General features: G+C 38.7%; 1 protein-coding gene across 3 annotated transcripts in view; it reads right to left on the bottom strand.

The window, feature by feature from the left end:
- Positions 1–1,956: 1,956 nt before the first annotated feature.
- The window catches only part of Gli (carboxyl ester lipase-like protein Gli), a 105,906-nt gene continuing 88,791 nt past the window's right edge, over positions 1,957–19,071 (bottom strand). Inside the window, exons 2-4 of one of the 3 annotated variants that reach the window (XM_017616291.1) lie at positions 17,762–18,981; positions 17,388–17,699; positions 1,957–1,995 (exon numbers count right to left, since the gene is read on the bottom strand). In XM_017616291.1, the coding sequence (XP_017471780.1) occupies positions 1,992–1,995; positions 17,388–17,699; positions 17,762–18,981 (1,536 nt within the window). In that variant the 3' untranslated portion in view covers positions 1,957–1,991. Of the gene's footprint in view, positions 1,996–5,549; positions 6,473–15,314; positions 17,700–17,761; positions 18,982–19,071 lie in introns of those variants that run through there. The other 2 variants (XM_017616290.1, XM_017616292.1) reach the window with 2 other exon arrangements.

The raw sequence follows: 19,071 nt of genomic DNA, 5'->3' as shown, positions 1-19,071 counted from the left end.
ATCGTGTCCCAAAATTCGCTCCGAGTGCGTTCACTGTTGATCTTTTGATTCAAATATTGTTTGTAAAGCATTCAGTAGTGAAGTTTGATCGGAGTTTATATATTAATAAGTAATTAATCATATTAAATTGAAATATAAACGTATAATACGGTATAAAGTTAGAAATTATTTAGTGTTAATATGCATAATTCGCTCCGTGTTCCAAAATTCGCCCCGAGTGCGTTCACTATTGATCATTTGATTTAAATAATTGTCTCTCAAGCATTCAGTACTATAGTTTGATAGGAATTATATATTCTTAAGTAATTGATCACATTTTATTAAAATATAAACGTTTAATAGGGTAGAAATTGTGAAATTATTTAGCTTTAGCATGTATAGTCGGCCAGAGACAATTGCAGAAAACTGCAACTACTCGTGAAAACTTACAATAAAAGCAATGTAGATGAAAGTACTAAATATTATTATTATTAAAATTAGATCCATATATAAAACATTTTACATCATTTATTTGAAGTAAGTCGGAATATATTTTTACATATAAGATAATTTCCATTTAACTCATAAAGTACATATTTCACTACAAATATATTTAAGATCACTTCGAATTGCAAAAATAGCGCTAATTAGTTGTATTGAAGTATAAAACATTTTATGACGTCCATGTTTACTTATAAAGCGCATAACAATATTTCTCTCGCCATTTATCCGATGTTAAAATTTTTCACCACATTATTTTGCTGCACAGCACCCTGAATGCGGCAAAACAGTTGCTGGCAACCCTCAAGTCCTTTATGGGGACCAAATTAACAGCCACAACAACAAAAACCTTTTCTACTGGTATACTGTGCTTTTTATAATCAAGACGTTGCCAGTTTTAACTTTATTTTCCTTTTCGATGGTCATATTATTGCCTTTTTATGATCCGGCAATATTAAAAAAGAATTTTTCACCATCGAATAAACAGTGAGTTAGTTATTTGCAAATTATTTTTATTTGCAAATAGCTTACGTATAAACATAGTTTATGACAGAGTTGCACAAGTCATGACTGTGTAATAGTGCCCGAAACTAATTGCAAATGTGTAAAAACATTGGAAATTATTGTCTATTGTTATAGACACTAGTACAGATAGTTCATAGTTCATAGCTCAGTGTATAATAATTAATATTACACCGTACATGATAATGAACTGTTAAATGCTAAAAACGCTTGTAACTTGTAGATCACTCAAACTTGGGTGTGCTTAATGGACTGTCTGGGCGGATGCGCTGGCAGGGATTGGGGTCTGTATAACTATACAAACCTTGTTTTTTTTTAAATAAAAACTTAAATATATTCGGAAATTTAGAATTTGGCTTGATAAATTCACAAAATTTACGCTTTTCATAAAAATATAATCTTACAATGGAATTTTAATTTTAAACTTACATTTAAGAAAACTCCATTCAATGCTAATAATTACGATTTAAGTTTTCCAGTTTATAAAACACAAGCGTTAATTACGTACTTAACTATTGATATCATTCTTCATTAAGCATGAATATAAGCATACATTAAAGATGAATATTATAATTCACCTACATTTTGTTCATAAATAACACATAATTATGTATATTTTATCCTCGAAATGAACTTTTCCTAATCATGAGGAGAAATTCCCCACAGTAACGTTGCCGTGCGCGGAAAACGAAAGCGCTGCACACAACTCAAAAGTACACCTCGGGGACCAAATGGTGAAAAACTGCGAAAAGGTTTATTACTGTATATACTGTGCTCTCATGCTTTCGGCAACCGTCCCAATGCAGTATCGTGCTTTTGGCAGTCGATCAAATACGGCGGTTGCTGGTTTCGTGACGATCATTCGGAGTACAGGTTTGCCGAAGTCAATATCAGTATGAGCCACGATTGAGAGATATAGAGATTGCGCCAATCGCGGTACCGCTAATCCGCTCTTTGTGATTTTGACAGAATCAGCTGTGTGCGTGACGTCATCTTGGTGCAATTGTTGATTGTGAGCATACGAAAAAACCAAATAACAATTTTAATATATGTGCGTTAATATTTCTGCGTGATTTTAAACAATTATTGAGACATTACAAAGCAAAATGAAGTGTGCCGTGGCAAAGTGTAATAGTGAAAACAAAAGGAAAGCGTGCGATATAAGTTTTTTTTCGTTTCCTACGGACGCAAATCTGGCGAAAAAGTGGAAGCAGTTCTGCCGGCGAGAAGATGCATTAAACAACAAATCGAGCTATGTGTGCATGAAGCACTTTACTAGTGAAGATATTGAAAATAATATTTGTAGTACTAGTATTAGGTAATGCACCAGTGGATAAGGTCGCCAGACGCTAATTAAAGCGGCATCTTACCGCGCTGTTATGTACCTAATACAAAACAGTGCCCAAGTTATTATACATTTAAAAGTTGAGCTTAAATTATGTTTTGCTTATATAGAATATTTGTTTCCAAAGAAGCCACACTCTCGGAAATGGTACAAAAGTCATCAAATAAAAGCTGTGGAGTCAACAGCTGTGGAGTTTATCGTGGTTGGCTACCGTCCACAAATATAAATATACACTCTGCATGGCTTTTTACAATGGCGAGTCCAAAAATTCACTTTGCTGCACACCTTCCTTTTGGTCTACATGAAATTGCAAACACTATTAATACATCCATTTTTTCATGTGCTAAAAATCGTACTTACCTAAAGGGCCACATGTCCAAAATTATTGCTACGTGTTCCGAATTAATCAATCTTTGTATATTTATTGATTCCTGCAAAATTGGGCCATGTAATATTAAAACTAACACATTTTTCTGCATTGTTTACATATTTTTATATGCGTTTTGGCATTTCTCTCTCGCAATTGCACCAAGATGACGTCACGCAAAAATTACGCTCAAAAATCCTCTCTCATTGGCGCAATCTTGTATTCTATCATTCTTGAGTATAAGCTGTTATAAGCATCGTTCACTTGTGGTGGCTGTATTTGCAAGACAGCACGCTTTGCTCTGGTGTTCGTTCATCCCCCGTTTTAACGTGAGTAGGCTTAAAGTCACAAAAACAGCACCCTTTGCCAATGTCTGGTTAGCAGACGCACATTGTACAGTGGTCTTGCGCGGCTGAGTTTCACGCTTTCTGACGCCTTAATATGCTTGTTGGCTATTTTCTGTTTTGAACTCATTTTTTTTTTACTCTTCGAGATGGGTACCTATGAAGAACAAGTTCTAGAATGGTTGGAAAAAATATCGTTGAATGGAAGCGATAGTGAGGACAATTTGGAAGAAGATTTCAGTGAATGGGCCGTATTAACAAAAACTAAGCAGTTGCTTTTTCTTAAGATTTCAAACCTTTTGCTTGATTTATTCAAATAAATTTACCTAAAAGGTATGAAATTTTAAGAAAAATCAATCGCTTAGTCTTCTTTATAAAGCCCAATGTGATACAAAAAAGTCAATTTCATTTGTAAGTACTTCTTCTTCTTCTTCTTCTTCTTCTTTTTTGGCGCTGTAACCGCCTAAGCGATTTTGGCCGAGTTCAGCAAAGCACGCCAGTCGTTTCTCCTCTGTGCCAACTGACGCCAATTGGAAACGCCAAGTGAAGCCAAGTCCTTCTCCACCTGATCTTTCCATCGCAGTGGGGGCCTCCCTCTTCCTCTGCTACCACCAGCGGGTTCCGAGTTGAATACTTTCAGAGCTGGAGCGTCGGTGTCCATTCGAACGACATGACCAAGCCAGCGGAGCCGCTGTATTTTAATTCGCTGCACTATGTCCATATCGTTGTAAAGCTCATACAGCTCATCGTTCCATCGTCTGCGGTACTCGCCGTCGCCAACGCGTAAAGGACCGTAAATCTTCCGCAAAATCTTTCTCTCAAACACCCCAAGAGCCGCCTCATCGGATGTTGTCATTGTCCATGCTTCTGCGCCATATACCAGCACGGGCATGATGAGTGACTTATAGAGCGTGGTTTTCGTACGTCGAGAGAGGACTTTACTCCTGAATTGCCTACTCAGTCCAAAGTAGCACTTGTTGGCAAGAGTGATTCTACGTTGGATTTCAATGCTGACATTATTATCGGTGTTAATGCTGGTTCCCAAGTAAACGAAATTCTCTACTTTCTCGAAATTGTAACTGTCAACAGTGACGTGGGTGCCAAGGCGCGAATGTGCTGACTGTTTGTTTGATGACAGGAGATACTTCGTCTTGTCCTCGTTTACCACCAGACCCATGCGCTTTGCTTCCCTATCCAACTTGGAAAAGGCAGAACAGACTTCGCGGTTTTTGTTACCGATGATGTCGATGTCATCAGCATAAGCCAGCAATTGCACGCTCTTATAGTAAATTGTTCCTGAGCGGTTCAGTTCTGCAGCTCTTATTATCTTCTCCAACATCAGATTAAAGAAGTCACATGAAAGGGAGTCGCCCTGTCTGAAACCCCGTTTTGTGGCGAACGGCTCGGAGAGGTCTTTTCCAATTCTGACGGAGCTGGTGGTATTGCTCAACGTCATTTTACACAGCCGTATGAGTTTTGAGGGGATGCCAAATTCAGACATAGCGGCGTATAGGCAACTCCTTTTAGTGCTGTCAAAAGCGGCTTTAAAGTCGACAAATAGGTGGTGAGTGTCGATCCTTTTCTCGCGGGTCTTTTCCAAGATTTGGCGTATTGTGAATACCTGGTCTATGGTGGATTTGCCAGGTCTAAAGCCACACTGATAAGGCCCAATCAGTTCATTGACGGTGGGCTTCAGTCTTTCACACAATACGCTCGATAAGACCTTGTAACCTATGCTTAGAAGGCTGATCCCGCGGTAGTTGGCGCGAATGGCGGGGTCACCTTTCTTGTGGATTGGGCAGAGCACACTTAAATTCCAGTCGTCGGGCATGCGTTCATCTGACCATATTCTGCACAAGAGTTGATGCATGCACCTTATCAACTCCTCGCCGCCGTACTTGAATAGCTCAGCTGGCAGGCTGTCAGCTCCAGCGGCTTTGTTGTTTTTCAGCCGCGTTATTGCTATACGTACCTCGTCATAGTCAGGCGGTGGAACGTCGACTCCGTCATCATCGACTGCGGGCTCGGGTTCTTCTTCTCCACAACTTTCCGTGCTGCTACCATTTAGTAGGGCGGAAAAGTGTTCCCTCCATAATTTAAGTACGCTCTGGACATCAGTTACTAGGTCGCCATTATTGTTCTTACAGGAGTGCGCCCCGGTCTTTAAACCTTCCGTAAGTCGCCTAACTCTCTGGTAAAATTTTCGGGCATTCCTCCTGTCGGCCAGCATTTCAAGCTCTTCGCACTCACGTATTTCTGCCTCTCTCTTCTTGTTGCGGCAAATACGTCTCGCTTCCCTCTTCAGATCCCTATAGCGGTCCCACATAGCGCGCGTTGCGCCCGATCGCAGCGTGGCCCTGTAGGCGGCATCTTTTTTCTCTGCAGCTTCCTGACACTCCTCATCGTACCAGTTGTTCTTTCGGGCTCGCTGAAATCCGACTACTTCTTCGGCGGCGGTACTTAATGAGCGGGAAATGTGGTTCCACTGCTCGACATTTGTAAGTACAAGTCACAATAAAAAAGATAAACAATTAATACCTTTAACCCTTAAACGCCTAGTGGTCCCTGCAGTAGACAACCCTTGATTTTGAATTTTTTTCATTTTAAGCACGCATTCTCGGAAATGGCAAAACAAACATGTAGCGCTGATTAATCCGCATCTTTTGGCTTCATTGTATTTCGTTTGCGAGCATTACAGCCATTTGCAGTGTGACTTTAAAGTGCTTCGAAATAAAGAGTGAATGAAAATTTTCTGTACTTATGTGAATAGTGCAGGAGATCCAGTGCATAGTTTTTAATAAAATTTTAAAATCGATTTCGTGGATATATACAAATTTTATGTAAGTGTCTAAAAAACAAAAAAGTTGACATTCGTGGCATTTATGAGCTAAAATCTGGTTGGTTCTTTGAGGAATCAGTAGGTGCTCACCAAGAAAGTTGTTTTATACCCAAGCCCACTTTTGCGCAAGGGTATTATGATTTTGTTTTTTTTTTATTAAAATATGCTATATATAATTTTTAATGTAGAATGTCAATAAGGAATCGTCGGTTTAATAAACCAGAGGAACTGGAGCAGTTTTTAGATGACTTCGACTGGTCACATAGTTCACTAGTGGTAGTGATTTTTGAGATGATGATAGCATTGCTGACCCGAACGTCACTATATCGGCAATTCAACAAACTGCTGGATCGGATAGTGATAATAGCACAGAAGAAACCGCGGTAAATGAAGGAAATACTGGTGAGAATCCTGTTGAGAATACTGGCGAAGACAGTTCAATGAATAACATAGGTGACGGTGAAACTGTTTTGGGGGATCGTGCCTGTTGGCCCGAATACGCCACATTATTTTCGAATACGAAAATTGATAAAGAAGCTGTTCAGTGTAAATAACCCTTGTGGAAGCGACAAAACCTGCAATTAAAAGAAAGCTGGGTTCATTTTCGCGGTAATGACCTTATTACTCCCGAAATCATGGCGTTAGATACGCCGTATCAGTTTTTCTCATTTTTTGTAACCGACGATATAATTTCGAATATCGTAAATCAAAGTAATATATATTCAATTCAACAAAATATATCAGACGCACTTAACACTACACCCGACGAGATGAAACGGTTTATTGGCATAAACTTTTTGATGTCAGTCCTCGAATATCCAAATGTACGAATGTATTGGGGTGAGTTCGGTAATTCTCACATTATTGAAGCCATGACACAAAATCGTCATGAAAAAATTCACCAGTTTTTGCACATTAGCAACAATAACGAGATGCCTTTCTGTCGAAATCGACGTGATCCATGTGCTGAGCAGCAGGTGGAAGAGCAACCAACATCAACCGCACAACTGTTGCGCCAATCAAAGAAAACGGTTATTGCGGAAGTGATCGGTTATTCAAAATACGACCACTGATCGAAGCACTGAACCGAAATTTTAACAAAGTTCCAAAAAAGGGCCGGCTTTGCGTAGACGAGCAAATTTGTTCAACGAAACAAAACAAAATCATTTCTTGAAACAGTATATGCCCGACAAACCACACCCGTGGGGATACAAGCTATTTTTGATATGTGATGACTTAGGATTTTGTTACGGTTTCGAAATATATTCGGTGAACGAAGACAATCCGATAGAAAATGAGCCAAACTTAGGGGCATCAGCTAACGTTGTGGTTCGATTGTGTCGATCCGTACCCCCTTTCGTCAACCACTGTATATGCACAGCGTAATCGGCTTCCTGGTTGCAAACTTCAAGAGAAAATGAAAAATCGCGGTGAAATGGATGAATATGTCGGATCCTTTTTCGGGATCGAGATATCGACAGTATATTGGAAAGATACGAAAGTTGTGAACATGGCTTCAACACTAGCTGGCCCACACCCGAACACTCTCCTACTGTTGAAAGGTTTAATAAAAAAACCAAGCGTGTGGAAAAAATCCCATGTCCCAATGTTATACACGAATACAACAAATATATAGGAGGTGTGGATCTTATGGATTCATCTCTAGGTCGGAGTCATATCCGCATCAAGTCACGTAAATGGACAAATAGGCTGATATACCATATGCTTGATATGGCAATTATTAACTCTTGGATATTATACAAGCGACATTACTCCATTACGCCACGAACAACCAAGATATTGAGCCTCCACGAGTTCATTTGTGAAGTATCGCAAGTTCTTACGAAATCTGGAACCCAGTTACTAACTAGAGGGCGGAGAAGTAACATCGAAAAGGAGATTTCTGCAAAACGGGCACGTCCCAACAGTGCTGCATTACCGCCCCGTGATATACGGTTGGATAACGTCGGACATTTACGCAAATTTATAGACAACGGAAAGCCAAGATGCAAACATCCTAATTGCTCATCACGTACACAGGTTTATTGTATTAAATGCGGCGTATCTTTATGTTTCTCGTCAAAACAAAATTGTTTCCTGGATTTTCATACTTACTAAATGTAATTATTTATTAATTCACAAAAATGTCTTTAAAAACATTTGCTTTAAATGTACTTCTCTAATAAACCCCTGATGGTTCCTCCAGGGACCAACCCAAAAAACTCCCACTAAAATCCAAACGCATCAATTGCCCAAAAAATCGTTGAACAAACATTGCTTAGAATTAAGGTTTAGATCGCAAATCTAATTTTCGATCAAATGGGAAATGTCAGGCGTTTAAGGGTTAAGTGTGAAAGTAAATACGAATACCTTTAAGATAATTTATGGTTCGTTTGAGTTCGTTCGTTTTAAAATATTTTTTTTTTTAATTTTTTAAAATAGTCCCTTTCAAAGAGATGATAAAATATGTGTTATTCAATATGCATATGCATACATTCGTTTTAAAAGCGAAATAATGCATATGGAAAAAAAAGAAATAAAGCATACATGCACAGTTTAATGTCTAAATGCATAGTTTCTATATGCGTAATTTCGGTACCCCATGAAAACATTCCTGTCCACCGTGATTCAATAATTAAAGGTAAGATAATTATTAACAGCCGTGGTTTGACACTTGAGAAACGGGAGGTTTGAACTCCCTGGGTACGAAAATGGTAGTAGAAATTAGGCACTTAGTAAGGAAATTCCTCTTGTAAATTTTAATGTATTTGCAGGAAATTCGGCCTTTTAAACGAAATATTATATATCTACATACGTGAATTACGTAATTTATGTGCTAATTGGGGGTATAAAAACTGCAAAAGGGTTCAAAATTTAAACAAAACTACTATGACTTTTATGTAAACATTGAATTTAACAGTTTTTGTTTTCATCAGTAATATGTGCTTTATATGCATATACAAATATACATATTGTACAAAAACGTATAATTCTATTTCACAAGGGAGCGGTGCGAGAGAAACAACTCAGTTTATCTAACCTTTAATTATTGAATCATGCCTGTCCATAAGTACATACTAGGAATGTTAATCCTGGGATTCCGGGATCCCGGACTTTTTAAGTTCTCGAAAATCCCGGGATTCATGGCAAGTAATCCCGGGATTTCGGGGATTTGCAATTTGCACTGATGGCAATAATAGTAACTCCTTTTCTTGACCAGTATTGGCTATATTTCTTTTTTTATTTAATAATAAATATTTTTTTTTAAATGTGTAGCTCATTATACATATAACACCGCGCGATAGTAAATTTCATACACAAATATCAATATATTCACGAAACCATGGGCCAAATATAGTAAAAGTGCGTTTTTAGTTTTTCGCTCTGACGTCAGTAATTCAAAAATGATTTAAAAAATTCAGAGAAATGTGCTTAGAAAAGAAGTATGGGTATAAAATTAATGAGGAAAGCCTGTAGAATTTAAACATATTCAAGTTTCTGGTGCAAAAGGGCTGGTAAATATTGAAAATGTCATTTTAAAATTTTATGCTTGAAATCTCGAAATATTTGTTTTTGAAAAAAGTATATGTTAAGGGCCTATATAAACTCGATAACATCCTCGAATTTCGTTTTTCTAATTTTGTCAGCTTAAAAATTACCTATTCGTCTTTGTGAATCCAAAAAATATAAAATTTTTCAATTCTAAAGAAATTTCCTATTGCAGTTGGTACCCTTATTTTTATTCTACATTGCATTGAATTTATTTATTAATTTTTGGAATTAATCATATCTTTGAAATTACAAAGTCCTTCAAAATAAATCCTGCGGTCAGAGAGAAAAAATAAAAACGCCACTTTAAATAAAAAAATAGGTTTTAAAACCATTTATTTGTTATATATTTGATGGTAGCAGAGTTTCTCAAACAACATAGAAGCAATTTTTTCGATTCAAGTTGTTGAAAAGTAATGAATATCTAAGTCCCGGGACTAATCCCGGGATCCCGGGTTTGTGACAAAGCCACCTCGAAAATCCCGGGATCGGAAAAAGCCGAAAAATTAACATCCCTACCCCTTAAGATGAAAACCACGGCAAACATTTAAAGGACTACGATTTGAGGGCATGCACCTGGTATGTCCGGACCCTTAGTGGGGAAGGTGCCTCTGCCCGGCTGGTTGATGTCCTCGAAAGGACAAAAGTTGAAATGCCTGAGGCCTTGCGACGTCTACTAAAGGTGCCATGTAAAGGAGCGAAAATTCGGTGTTGGACTTGTGGTGGGAGAGAGACTCCGTCGCCGAATACTGTCGTTTACCCCGGTGGACGAGCATCTAGCCACAAACCGCATCAAAGCGAGATACTTCAACATCTGACAATTGACTTCGCCGGGACCCGAAACATGGTAGTATGCGGTACTAGGTTCAAGTATAAAAGTATAATCGTGGCTGTCTCCGGATCCAAAAACCAGAAACCAAATCGCTCATGTTGTAATAGGCGGAAGGCATGCTTCCAATGGTTTAGAAGTACGTACACTGCGAAGCCCAAACATCGACTCGGACCTCTATACTGTTGCAACCAATATACGCACCCGCCTCTGTGCAGCAAAAAGTGTGCGCCCAAATATGCAAGGAAAGATTGACGTCGAAAAGTTGCAATCACAACAGACAGCCAATGCATTCGCTACTCGACCCCCACACCTGCTCTCAGAGCACTCTTCAACAAACCGACATACGCGAGCAGTGAAACCACATATACCGCTCATTAACTACTGCTGCCGAAGAAGTAATCGGATTTCAGCGAGCCCGAAAGAACAAATCCTACGATGAGAAGTGTCAGGAAGCTGCAGAAAAAAAAGATGCCGCCTACAGGGCCACGCTGCGATCGGGCGCAACTGAAGACGGTAGCGTATTTGCCTCAATAAGAAGAGAGAGACCGAAAAACGTGAGTGCGAAGACCCTGAAATGTTGGCCGACAGGAAGAATGCCCGAAAATTTTACCAGCGAGTTAGGAGACTTACGGAAGGTTTCAAGACCAGGGCCTACTACTGTAAGAACAGTAATGGCGACCTAGCTACCGATGTTCAGAACATACATAAATTATGGAGGGAACACTTTTCCACCCTACTGAATGGAAGCAGCACGGAAAGTTGTGGAGAAGGAGAACCCGAGCCCGCAGTCGATGATGACGGAGTCGATGTACCACCGAATGACTATGACGAGGTACGAATAGCAATAACGTGGCTGAAAAACAAGAAAGCTGCTGCAGCTGACAGCCTGCGAGCTGAGCTATTCAAGTACGGTGGCGAGGAGTTGATAAGGTGCATGAATCAAGTCTTATGCAGAATATGGTCAGATGAATGCATGCCCGACGGCTGAAATTTAAGTGTGCTCTGCCCAATCCACAAGAAATGGGACCCCGCCATTCGCGCCAACTACCGTGGAATCAGCCTTCTAAGCAGAGGTTCAACGAACTGATTAACTCTTATCAATGTGACTTTAGACCTGGCAAATCCCCTATAGACCAGGTATTTACAATACGCCAGATCTTGGAAAAGACCCGCGAGAAAAGGATCGACACTCACCACCTATTTGTCGACTTTAAAGCCGCTTTCGACAGCACTAAAAGGAGTTGCCTATACGCCGCTATGTTTGAATTTGGCATCTCCACTAAATAGATATGGCTGTGTAAAATTACGTTGAGCAGTACCACCAGCTCCGTCAGAATTGGGAAGGACCTCTCCGAGCCGTTCGCCACAAAACGATGTTCCAGACAGGGCGACTCATGCGACTTCTTTAATCTGATGTTGTATAAGATAACAGGAGCTGCAGAACTGAACAGCTCAGGAAGAATCTACTACAAGAGCGTGCAATTGCGGGCTTATGCCGATGACATCGACATCATCGGTAACAATAACCGCGAAATCTGTTCTTGCCTTTGCCAAGTTGGGTAACGAAGCAAATGGAATTGGTCTGGTGGTAAACGTGTAAGACGAAGTATCTGCTGTCATCAAACAAACAGTCAGCACATTCGCGCCTTGGCGCCCACGTCATTGTTGACAGGTATAATTTCGAGAAAGTAGACAATTTCGTTTACTTGGGAACCAGCATTAACATTGATAATATTGTCAGCATGGAGATCCAACGCAGAATCACTCTTGCCAAAAAGTGCTCCTTTGGACTGAGTAGGCAATTCAGGAGTAAAGTCCTCTCTCGATATACGAAAACCACACTCTATAAGCCTCTCATCATGGCTGTGCTGGTTTATGGCACAGAAGCATGTACAGTGACAACAACCGATGAGGCGGATCTTGGAGTATTCGAGAGAAAGATTTTGCGGAAGATTTACTGGCCTTTACGCGTTGGCGACGGCGAGTACCGCAGATGATGGAACGATGAGCTGTATGAGCAAATTCAGCCGCTCCGCTGGCTTGGTCATGTCTTTCGAATCGACACCGACGCACCTGCTCTGAAACATTCAACTCGGAACCCGCTGGTGGTAACAGAGGAAGAGGGGGTTCCAAACTGAGATGGAAATACCAGGTGGGAGACGGACTTGGCCGCAGTTGGCACAGAAAAGAAACGACTGGCGTGCTTTGTTGAACTCGGCCAAAATCGCTTAAGCGATTACAGAGCCAAATAAGAAGCAGAAGACATAGTTTTACTCTGAATAAAACATTATTTTCAAAGAAGTGTATAAAAGAGAATATTTTCTTTCGAAATTTTTACAAAAAATGGGGTAGAATTGGAAAGAATAATACAATTTTTTGTAAATTTAAAATTTATTCTAAAAACTTTCCACATATCGATGTTCCTCTGCAATAACGGGATACACGAAAATTTCACGTTTTTTAGTTTTATAGCGGGCTAATCATATTTTTCTGTGGCAAATCGACAATATGCCATTTGTCGCAAAACCGAAGTGGCCAACCCTTACTACTGAACAGTGGCACATGTCGTACATTTATCATGATAGGTTAGTGATGCTTCAATGTGAAATAACAACACTTTTCCTATTGTGTCGTTGTTCAGTACATAGTTTAAGTAAGAGAATTAGTAATTTTTTATGGGAAATAACGGCACTTTTCGTTTCGTGCCGTTGTTAAGCAATACAAATGGAGTTTTCTTCGTTTAACTACTTAGGAGTTGTTACTTATTTCGTATTTTTACAGTCCAACACTTACTTAATCTTTAGAAAAAGTCGGAAGCTTACAAATTTTTCCAACAGAATGACTGCAAATAATACGGAATAAATACGTTCCAAAACATATTATTGCTAAATTACGAAACAAAAAATCTGAAAAATATGAATATTTAAGTTGTGTCGTAATTGCAGAGGACCATCGATATTTGCAATATGCTCACAAAATTTATTATTTCTTTAAATAGTACAAATATTCTTCTTTCCAAAGCCCTACAAAAACTTAGAATTGGTTAAAAAATAACCTAGATAAAAATTTGTTGGTGTGCCGACCTGCCGATTCAACAGTTCATGATGGTCAACAATTGTGTATACCGCTAGGCTTTCTACAGATTTGTAGTTATTTCTTTAACAATCTCTTAACACAAGTTCAGAATCTAGAAACTCAAGCCATCCACATTACTTTTCGTATAACTCATAAACTTGCTATTAAAATTTATTTCAAGTGAATGAAGTTCCGCTGAAAGGATTCATATGAGCGGCGTTAATTTACCACGGAGTATGGCACCTTTTTCTTATTAATCAATTACTAAATTTTATTGCTTGGTATGGTATACAAGAAATCCTCCTTTTCGACAGAAAATCCCATTCGCCCTTTTTAGTCATAAAATCCCGAAAAAAGGGCGAAATCCCACAAACTGACAACACTCGGTAGTGCCCACCTCTGATCTAACGCATAGATAGGCGATTTTTGCTCGCGAGCAACGCCAGCGTCGCAGTTCGTATACGTACACAGAAGCACAGCAGCGAATTTCGATTCAGTCAAGTGGTGGTAATAGTCGCGACTATCGATAGTGGGCGATATTGTTTTTTTTTTAAACTGTCGATAGCCTATCGATAGTCGCCTATTTCTAAAAAGATAAAAATCTAGTTGGGGCCTATTCATAGTAAGTAAGTTTTTTCGTTTACTATTACATATTAAAGCTGCTTTACTGCACATTCGTTCTGATTCTACTGATGATGAGTTAGGCCAACATAGCTGCCATATATTGTTTTATATAAAAGTATTGCTGCTTTATACAATGCACATTCACCATTTTTGTGTCTAAAATTTGGAAAGTTTTCAATAGTGAAAATACTCGATAGTTTTTCAAAACTATCGATAGTGGAAAAAAACCAATCCCATCGATAGTATCGATAGTGCCATTGATAGTTTGACACCACTAATTCAATCTGCTTTCAGATTTCACCAAGGCAACGTCACGCTCGGCTGTGGCTTGTTTTTCTTCGTAATTTTAGCACACGCTTGCCATATTTTGTGTAGGAAAATTGCAAAAAATCCCCAATGCAAAGATTTTCTTACATTGTTCTTTGCATGCGTTTGTGACGATTCAAACACAAAATGGTGCGACTCTATATAAGAACTACAGTTTATAGTTCAAAGAACTTTCAACAAGCCCCAATGTCCATAATGCTGTTATTCCTATATATTTTTAATATAAGCAAGCTGTATATTCCGTGAATTTAAAAACATATACAATTGTCTGCTTGCTGACCAACGTTCACTAATTTAATAATAAGTCCCATGACATTCACAAATTGCATACTTTATTTTAGAAAAAAATGTCTAAAGAAATCGATAGAGAAAAATACGTAATGAATAATATTTGTAAGTTATACTCTATTTTCAGGACTAAATACCTATTTATATGAAAATAATAACATCTAGACACCGTAACCATCTGGCCGGCCGGCATTCAAAAGATTTGATTCTAACAAAACGGTGCCCAGGGGTTAAACAAATGAGTTTTACCAATTAAATTTTTTTAAATTTTACAAGTACTAAATTTTTCATATGTAAAAGTTTCCATAAACTAATAGTATTAGTTACTAAAAACTTCCAAGATTCATTATTTCACTATACGTATATAAAGATTTTGGCCTATCTGGCCTGACCCATGCACGAAAAATACCACTTTTAGTACATTTATAAAAATGTGGCAACCATAACTGAGCGCGACGCACTAATACCACGACAAAATGAGACTGTGTCGGTGTGCCCAGCACGGTTGCCACACAACAAAAAATTTGCTGACCAGAATTTACAAAAAAAGTTACCTAAAAGTTACCAAGTAAAAAACAACGATTTATTATACAATAAACTGTAAAAACAAACCTCGTTTATTTGCCATAAATAAGAAATGGGTGCAATAAAGTTTTATTAAAAGAAAAGTAAACAAATTAATTTTACATATGAGGCCATGAGGGCCAGAGGAGCCTATCTATAGACAAATTTTCAGTTATATGAGAAAGAAGGATCTATAAAAAATAAATTCGGTCCTTTACTAAAAAATTCATTGCACCTACGTGATGCTACATATAATAAAACCAAAAGGGCGGGCCTCGGGCTATTACCGTTTCGATTCTGGTAATGCTTTTTAAGGTGCACCTCAACTTTTTTTGAAATGTCAGTTAAGCTACTCTGGCGCTCAAGGCCTCATATATTAGATACATTTACATACGTATATAAATACATACATTTTTATCGAATCTCTGTATACGTACGTGGAAAGAAAAAGAGAATATAACAAAAAATTTTGAAACAAAAAACAACACATAAATATTTTTGCAACGCACGATTTTAAAAATATGCTTAAAGCTCTTGTCTCTTGAACGGGATCTTAGCCTCAGAACAAAAAAAAATATTTAAAAAATCGACTTAAGTGCATATACCGAAGCGCTATAGAACCCAAATACACCGCACAAACTGCTCTTCGAACCTCCTTTTTTCATTTCCTCTATATATGGATCAAAGATCTGTCAATAAGTATTGAACGTGTGGCATATTTCGTGATATCAATTCACGGCTCGGCATTTCGCGTTGCATTTCGAACAAAGTAGACGTGGTATCATCACACATATAATAGGGGTCTTCCTTTAAACTCGTAAAAGTCTCGTAAACCTCGTAAATTTAAGAGCTTCGTAAAAGAACTGTCAAAATTTGTATGGAGCTCTATTTAAGAGTCCCTCGTAAATTTACGAGGCAAATTTGATGCGCAAACGACCACGTAAACTTCATTGTTGTTGGGATCGAAACTTTTATACAAAAATGTATGATAAAATAATGAAAATAAATGAAAAAAATAATACGCGAATAAAATGAATGGATTTCATCCACTAACTGTTTCGACATAGGTTTTCTCCTAATTTTCGGCATTTCTAACTGTATTTTATTTAAGAGTGATAGAGATAAGATGGCGGGATGTTATGGAAAATACTACGAAACAAAAATTGCTTCACAAAATCCTGGTTGATCTGTCAAACAGCCACTTTACGCACCTATTTACTCCTTTTCAAAAAGGGGGTGTTCCCATAAAAGCCTCGTAAACTTACGAGTTTTACCCGGTTTAAGACTTTACGAGTTTAACGGAATCCCCTAAATAAAAAGTATAGATACGATTTCCAGGCTTCATCTATTGGACTTTAAACCTCTCAACTCAAAAACATGTAAATACTGACGCGATAAATATTGAACATGTGGCATTCCCGCGCGATCCATCACTATTTTTAAATCCATCAATATGGATCCCGATCCAAATATCACAATAAATATTGAACGTAAGACGGGCACCCCACACTGTGATAAATTAACGAGTAGACTGCCCAGCGACAACTTTCTTCGATATGTGGTTAATTATTTTTTCTGAGTGCTGTGTTGCTTGTTTAATGCAATTATTTCTAGTATTGTTGTCATCGCGACGCACAACCACAGTGCAATATACCAAATTAATCCAACTTTTTTAGTCTGACTTTATACATACACGGCAAACTTACCATAAGTGACCAAAGAAAAAAAATGTTGCCAAGTTACCAAGGACTCAAAAAGATACCTATTTTGGTCACAAGTGACCAAATGTGGCAACCGTGTGCCCCGCCATTGAGCTAATGTATCGCCTTGATGAAAAGGAATACAGCAGAAGCCCTCACCGCCAATATTACGCAATGTTAAATGTAATGCATATTTAAATAGAAAAATAATCGAGCGCAATAATTGCAATATATTTATTATAACTAGAGAACGACCAAACTTCGAATTCGGCCATGTTCGGCCACAAAAATACAGTTCGGTTTCGGTTCGGCTTCGGCAAAAAAAGCCGAACTTTGACCGAACTTTCTTATGTACTTTTTTTCCTTTTTTTAAATAAAAACTCTGCATCTTTAAAAAGCCATTGCTTGTTTATTACTTGGGCCCCTTAAAATGTTCGGTTTGGTTTCGGTGGGTCAAAGTTCGATTCGGTTCGGCCTTAAATATCGATGATCGGTCGTTTTCTAGTTATAGCTATGGTAAATTTTGTGTACCTCTTAGCATTTCGCCACATAATACAGCAAATAACCACTAAAACGATGAGGGAGAAACAAGCTACCGACATAGTCCAGAATGCAATTTGTAAAGGCTCTTTTGGCTCCCACCAAAACTCCGTTGTAGGCGGATAAGTCGGAACTAGCACTCCGATTACCGTTGGCAGGTATTGTGTCCAAAACGCACATTCAGTTTGTCGATAATTGAGCAATATTGATGAGTTGAAAGTCGTATTGATGTTCAAGTAGCGCAGCTCGCCTTGATACGCACGTTGGAAATGGATGCCCAAAACTTGTTGTGGTGTGGGATTACTGCAGTGATTTTTTCAATTAATTCTTATTATTTAAAAGATATTCTCATTAATGAAACTAACCCGTATCTGGCAAAATTCGAATAGGTTTGCATAAAGAAATGACTCATGTTTCGATCGTTGTCTGTCCACATATTGCGCTGGAGATGTTCCCTTTTAGGAAAGAATTCTATGTCCATGAATGGAGCGCCAGTAAGGAAATAATGTTCTATATTATGTGGATATTTTCGCCATTGTGGATAATTCAATGCTTCCACTGTTGTGTTGAGCACGTATATATAGACTGGTACGCGCTGCTCCAATAGTAATTTAACCATTTTATCAACTGGTGCTCGAAAATACAGATCAGAAAGCATATTTATATATTGCTCACGTATCACCGTACTATTGTTGGGATCCGGCCAATATGTATACATGTATTTGATAGCCTCGTAAACGCCATTCGGATTTAGTGTGTAATTGTACCGGAAGACATGTTCGCGGATTTTTTGATCAAAGAATTTAGCATCAATTTCGTAATATGGTGCTAAAGACTCATTTTGTCCTACAAACAAAGCTGCCTCTTGAGTCGTTACACCTGTCATATACTGCAATCCACGATTGAAATGCCCTTGTCGAATAAGATATTCCGGAGGTTGCGTTAAGAATTTCCAATCTTTTTCACGCCAACCCTCATACCAATCATCGGCAGGCACCGTGAAGTTGTGGTCCAGCACCGGCCCCCAAGGAAACGTACCTACTTGCGGTGGGAATTCTGCATTGCCCAGCTCATAAAAGCTACGTCCAGTCCGAAGACAGTTAACCAGTTTCCATGACGATTCTATGGAGCAGCCAAGCAATTGGCCCAATACGCGACTGGTATTCTGTGCACGATATTTATCTTGAATAAGTGTCCAGTCCGCCAAAGCAGCTCCCGATTGTGCAATAACTCTCTTCACTATGTTTTTAGTTTGCGGTGCAACCATTAGCAGACCGGCAGATCCTGCACCTGCACCTGGGCCAAACAATGTAATCGACTCGCGATCACCATTGAAGAATTCAATGTTGTCATAAATCCACCTTAGAGCCATTACTTGATCTAGTATCCCATAATTGCCTGGTGAGTTCTCATCACCGGTCGATAAGAAACCAAGTGCACCAAGTCTATAATTAATCGTAACTACAACAACATCGTAGAAGGACGCGAGTATATGACCTTGAAAAAGGTTAGAGGCACCACGTATGAACTCTCCACCGTGTATATAGACCATCACAGGATACTTTTGCGCCACGCCAGCACCTGTCTGTCGGAAATGAATTCCAAAGTTAAATAAATTGTGTAAAATACATTCATGGGCGTAGTGCAGGAGGGAGATAGGGGAGGGGGGGGGGGG

Source organism: Rhagoletis zephyria, unplaced genomic scaffold (genome assembly GCF_001687245.7).
Source record: "Rhagoletis zephyria isolate East Lansing unplaced genomic scaffold, Rhagoletis_zephyria_1.1 Rzeph_scaffold_01175, whole genome shotgun sequence".
NCBI classification, from domain to species: domain Eukaryota; kingdom Metazoa; phylum Arthropoda; class Insecta; order Diptera; family Tephritidae; genus Rhagoletis; species Rhagoletis zephyria.
The sequence above is the reverse complement of the archived record's forward strand: the minus strand, read 5'-3'. Positions and strand labels throughout refer to the sequence as shown.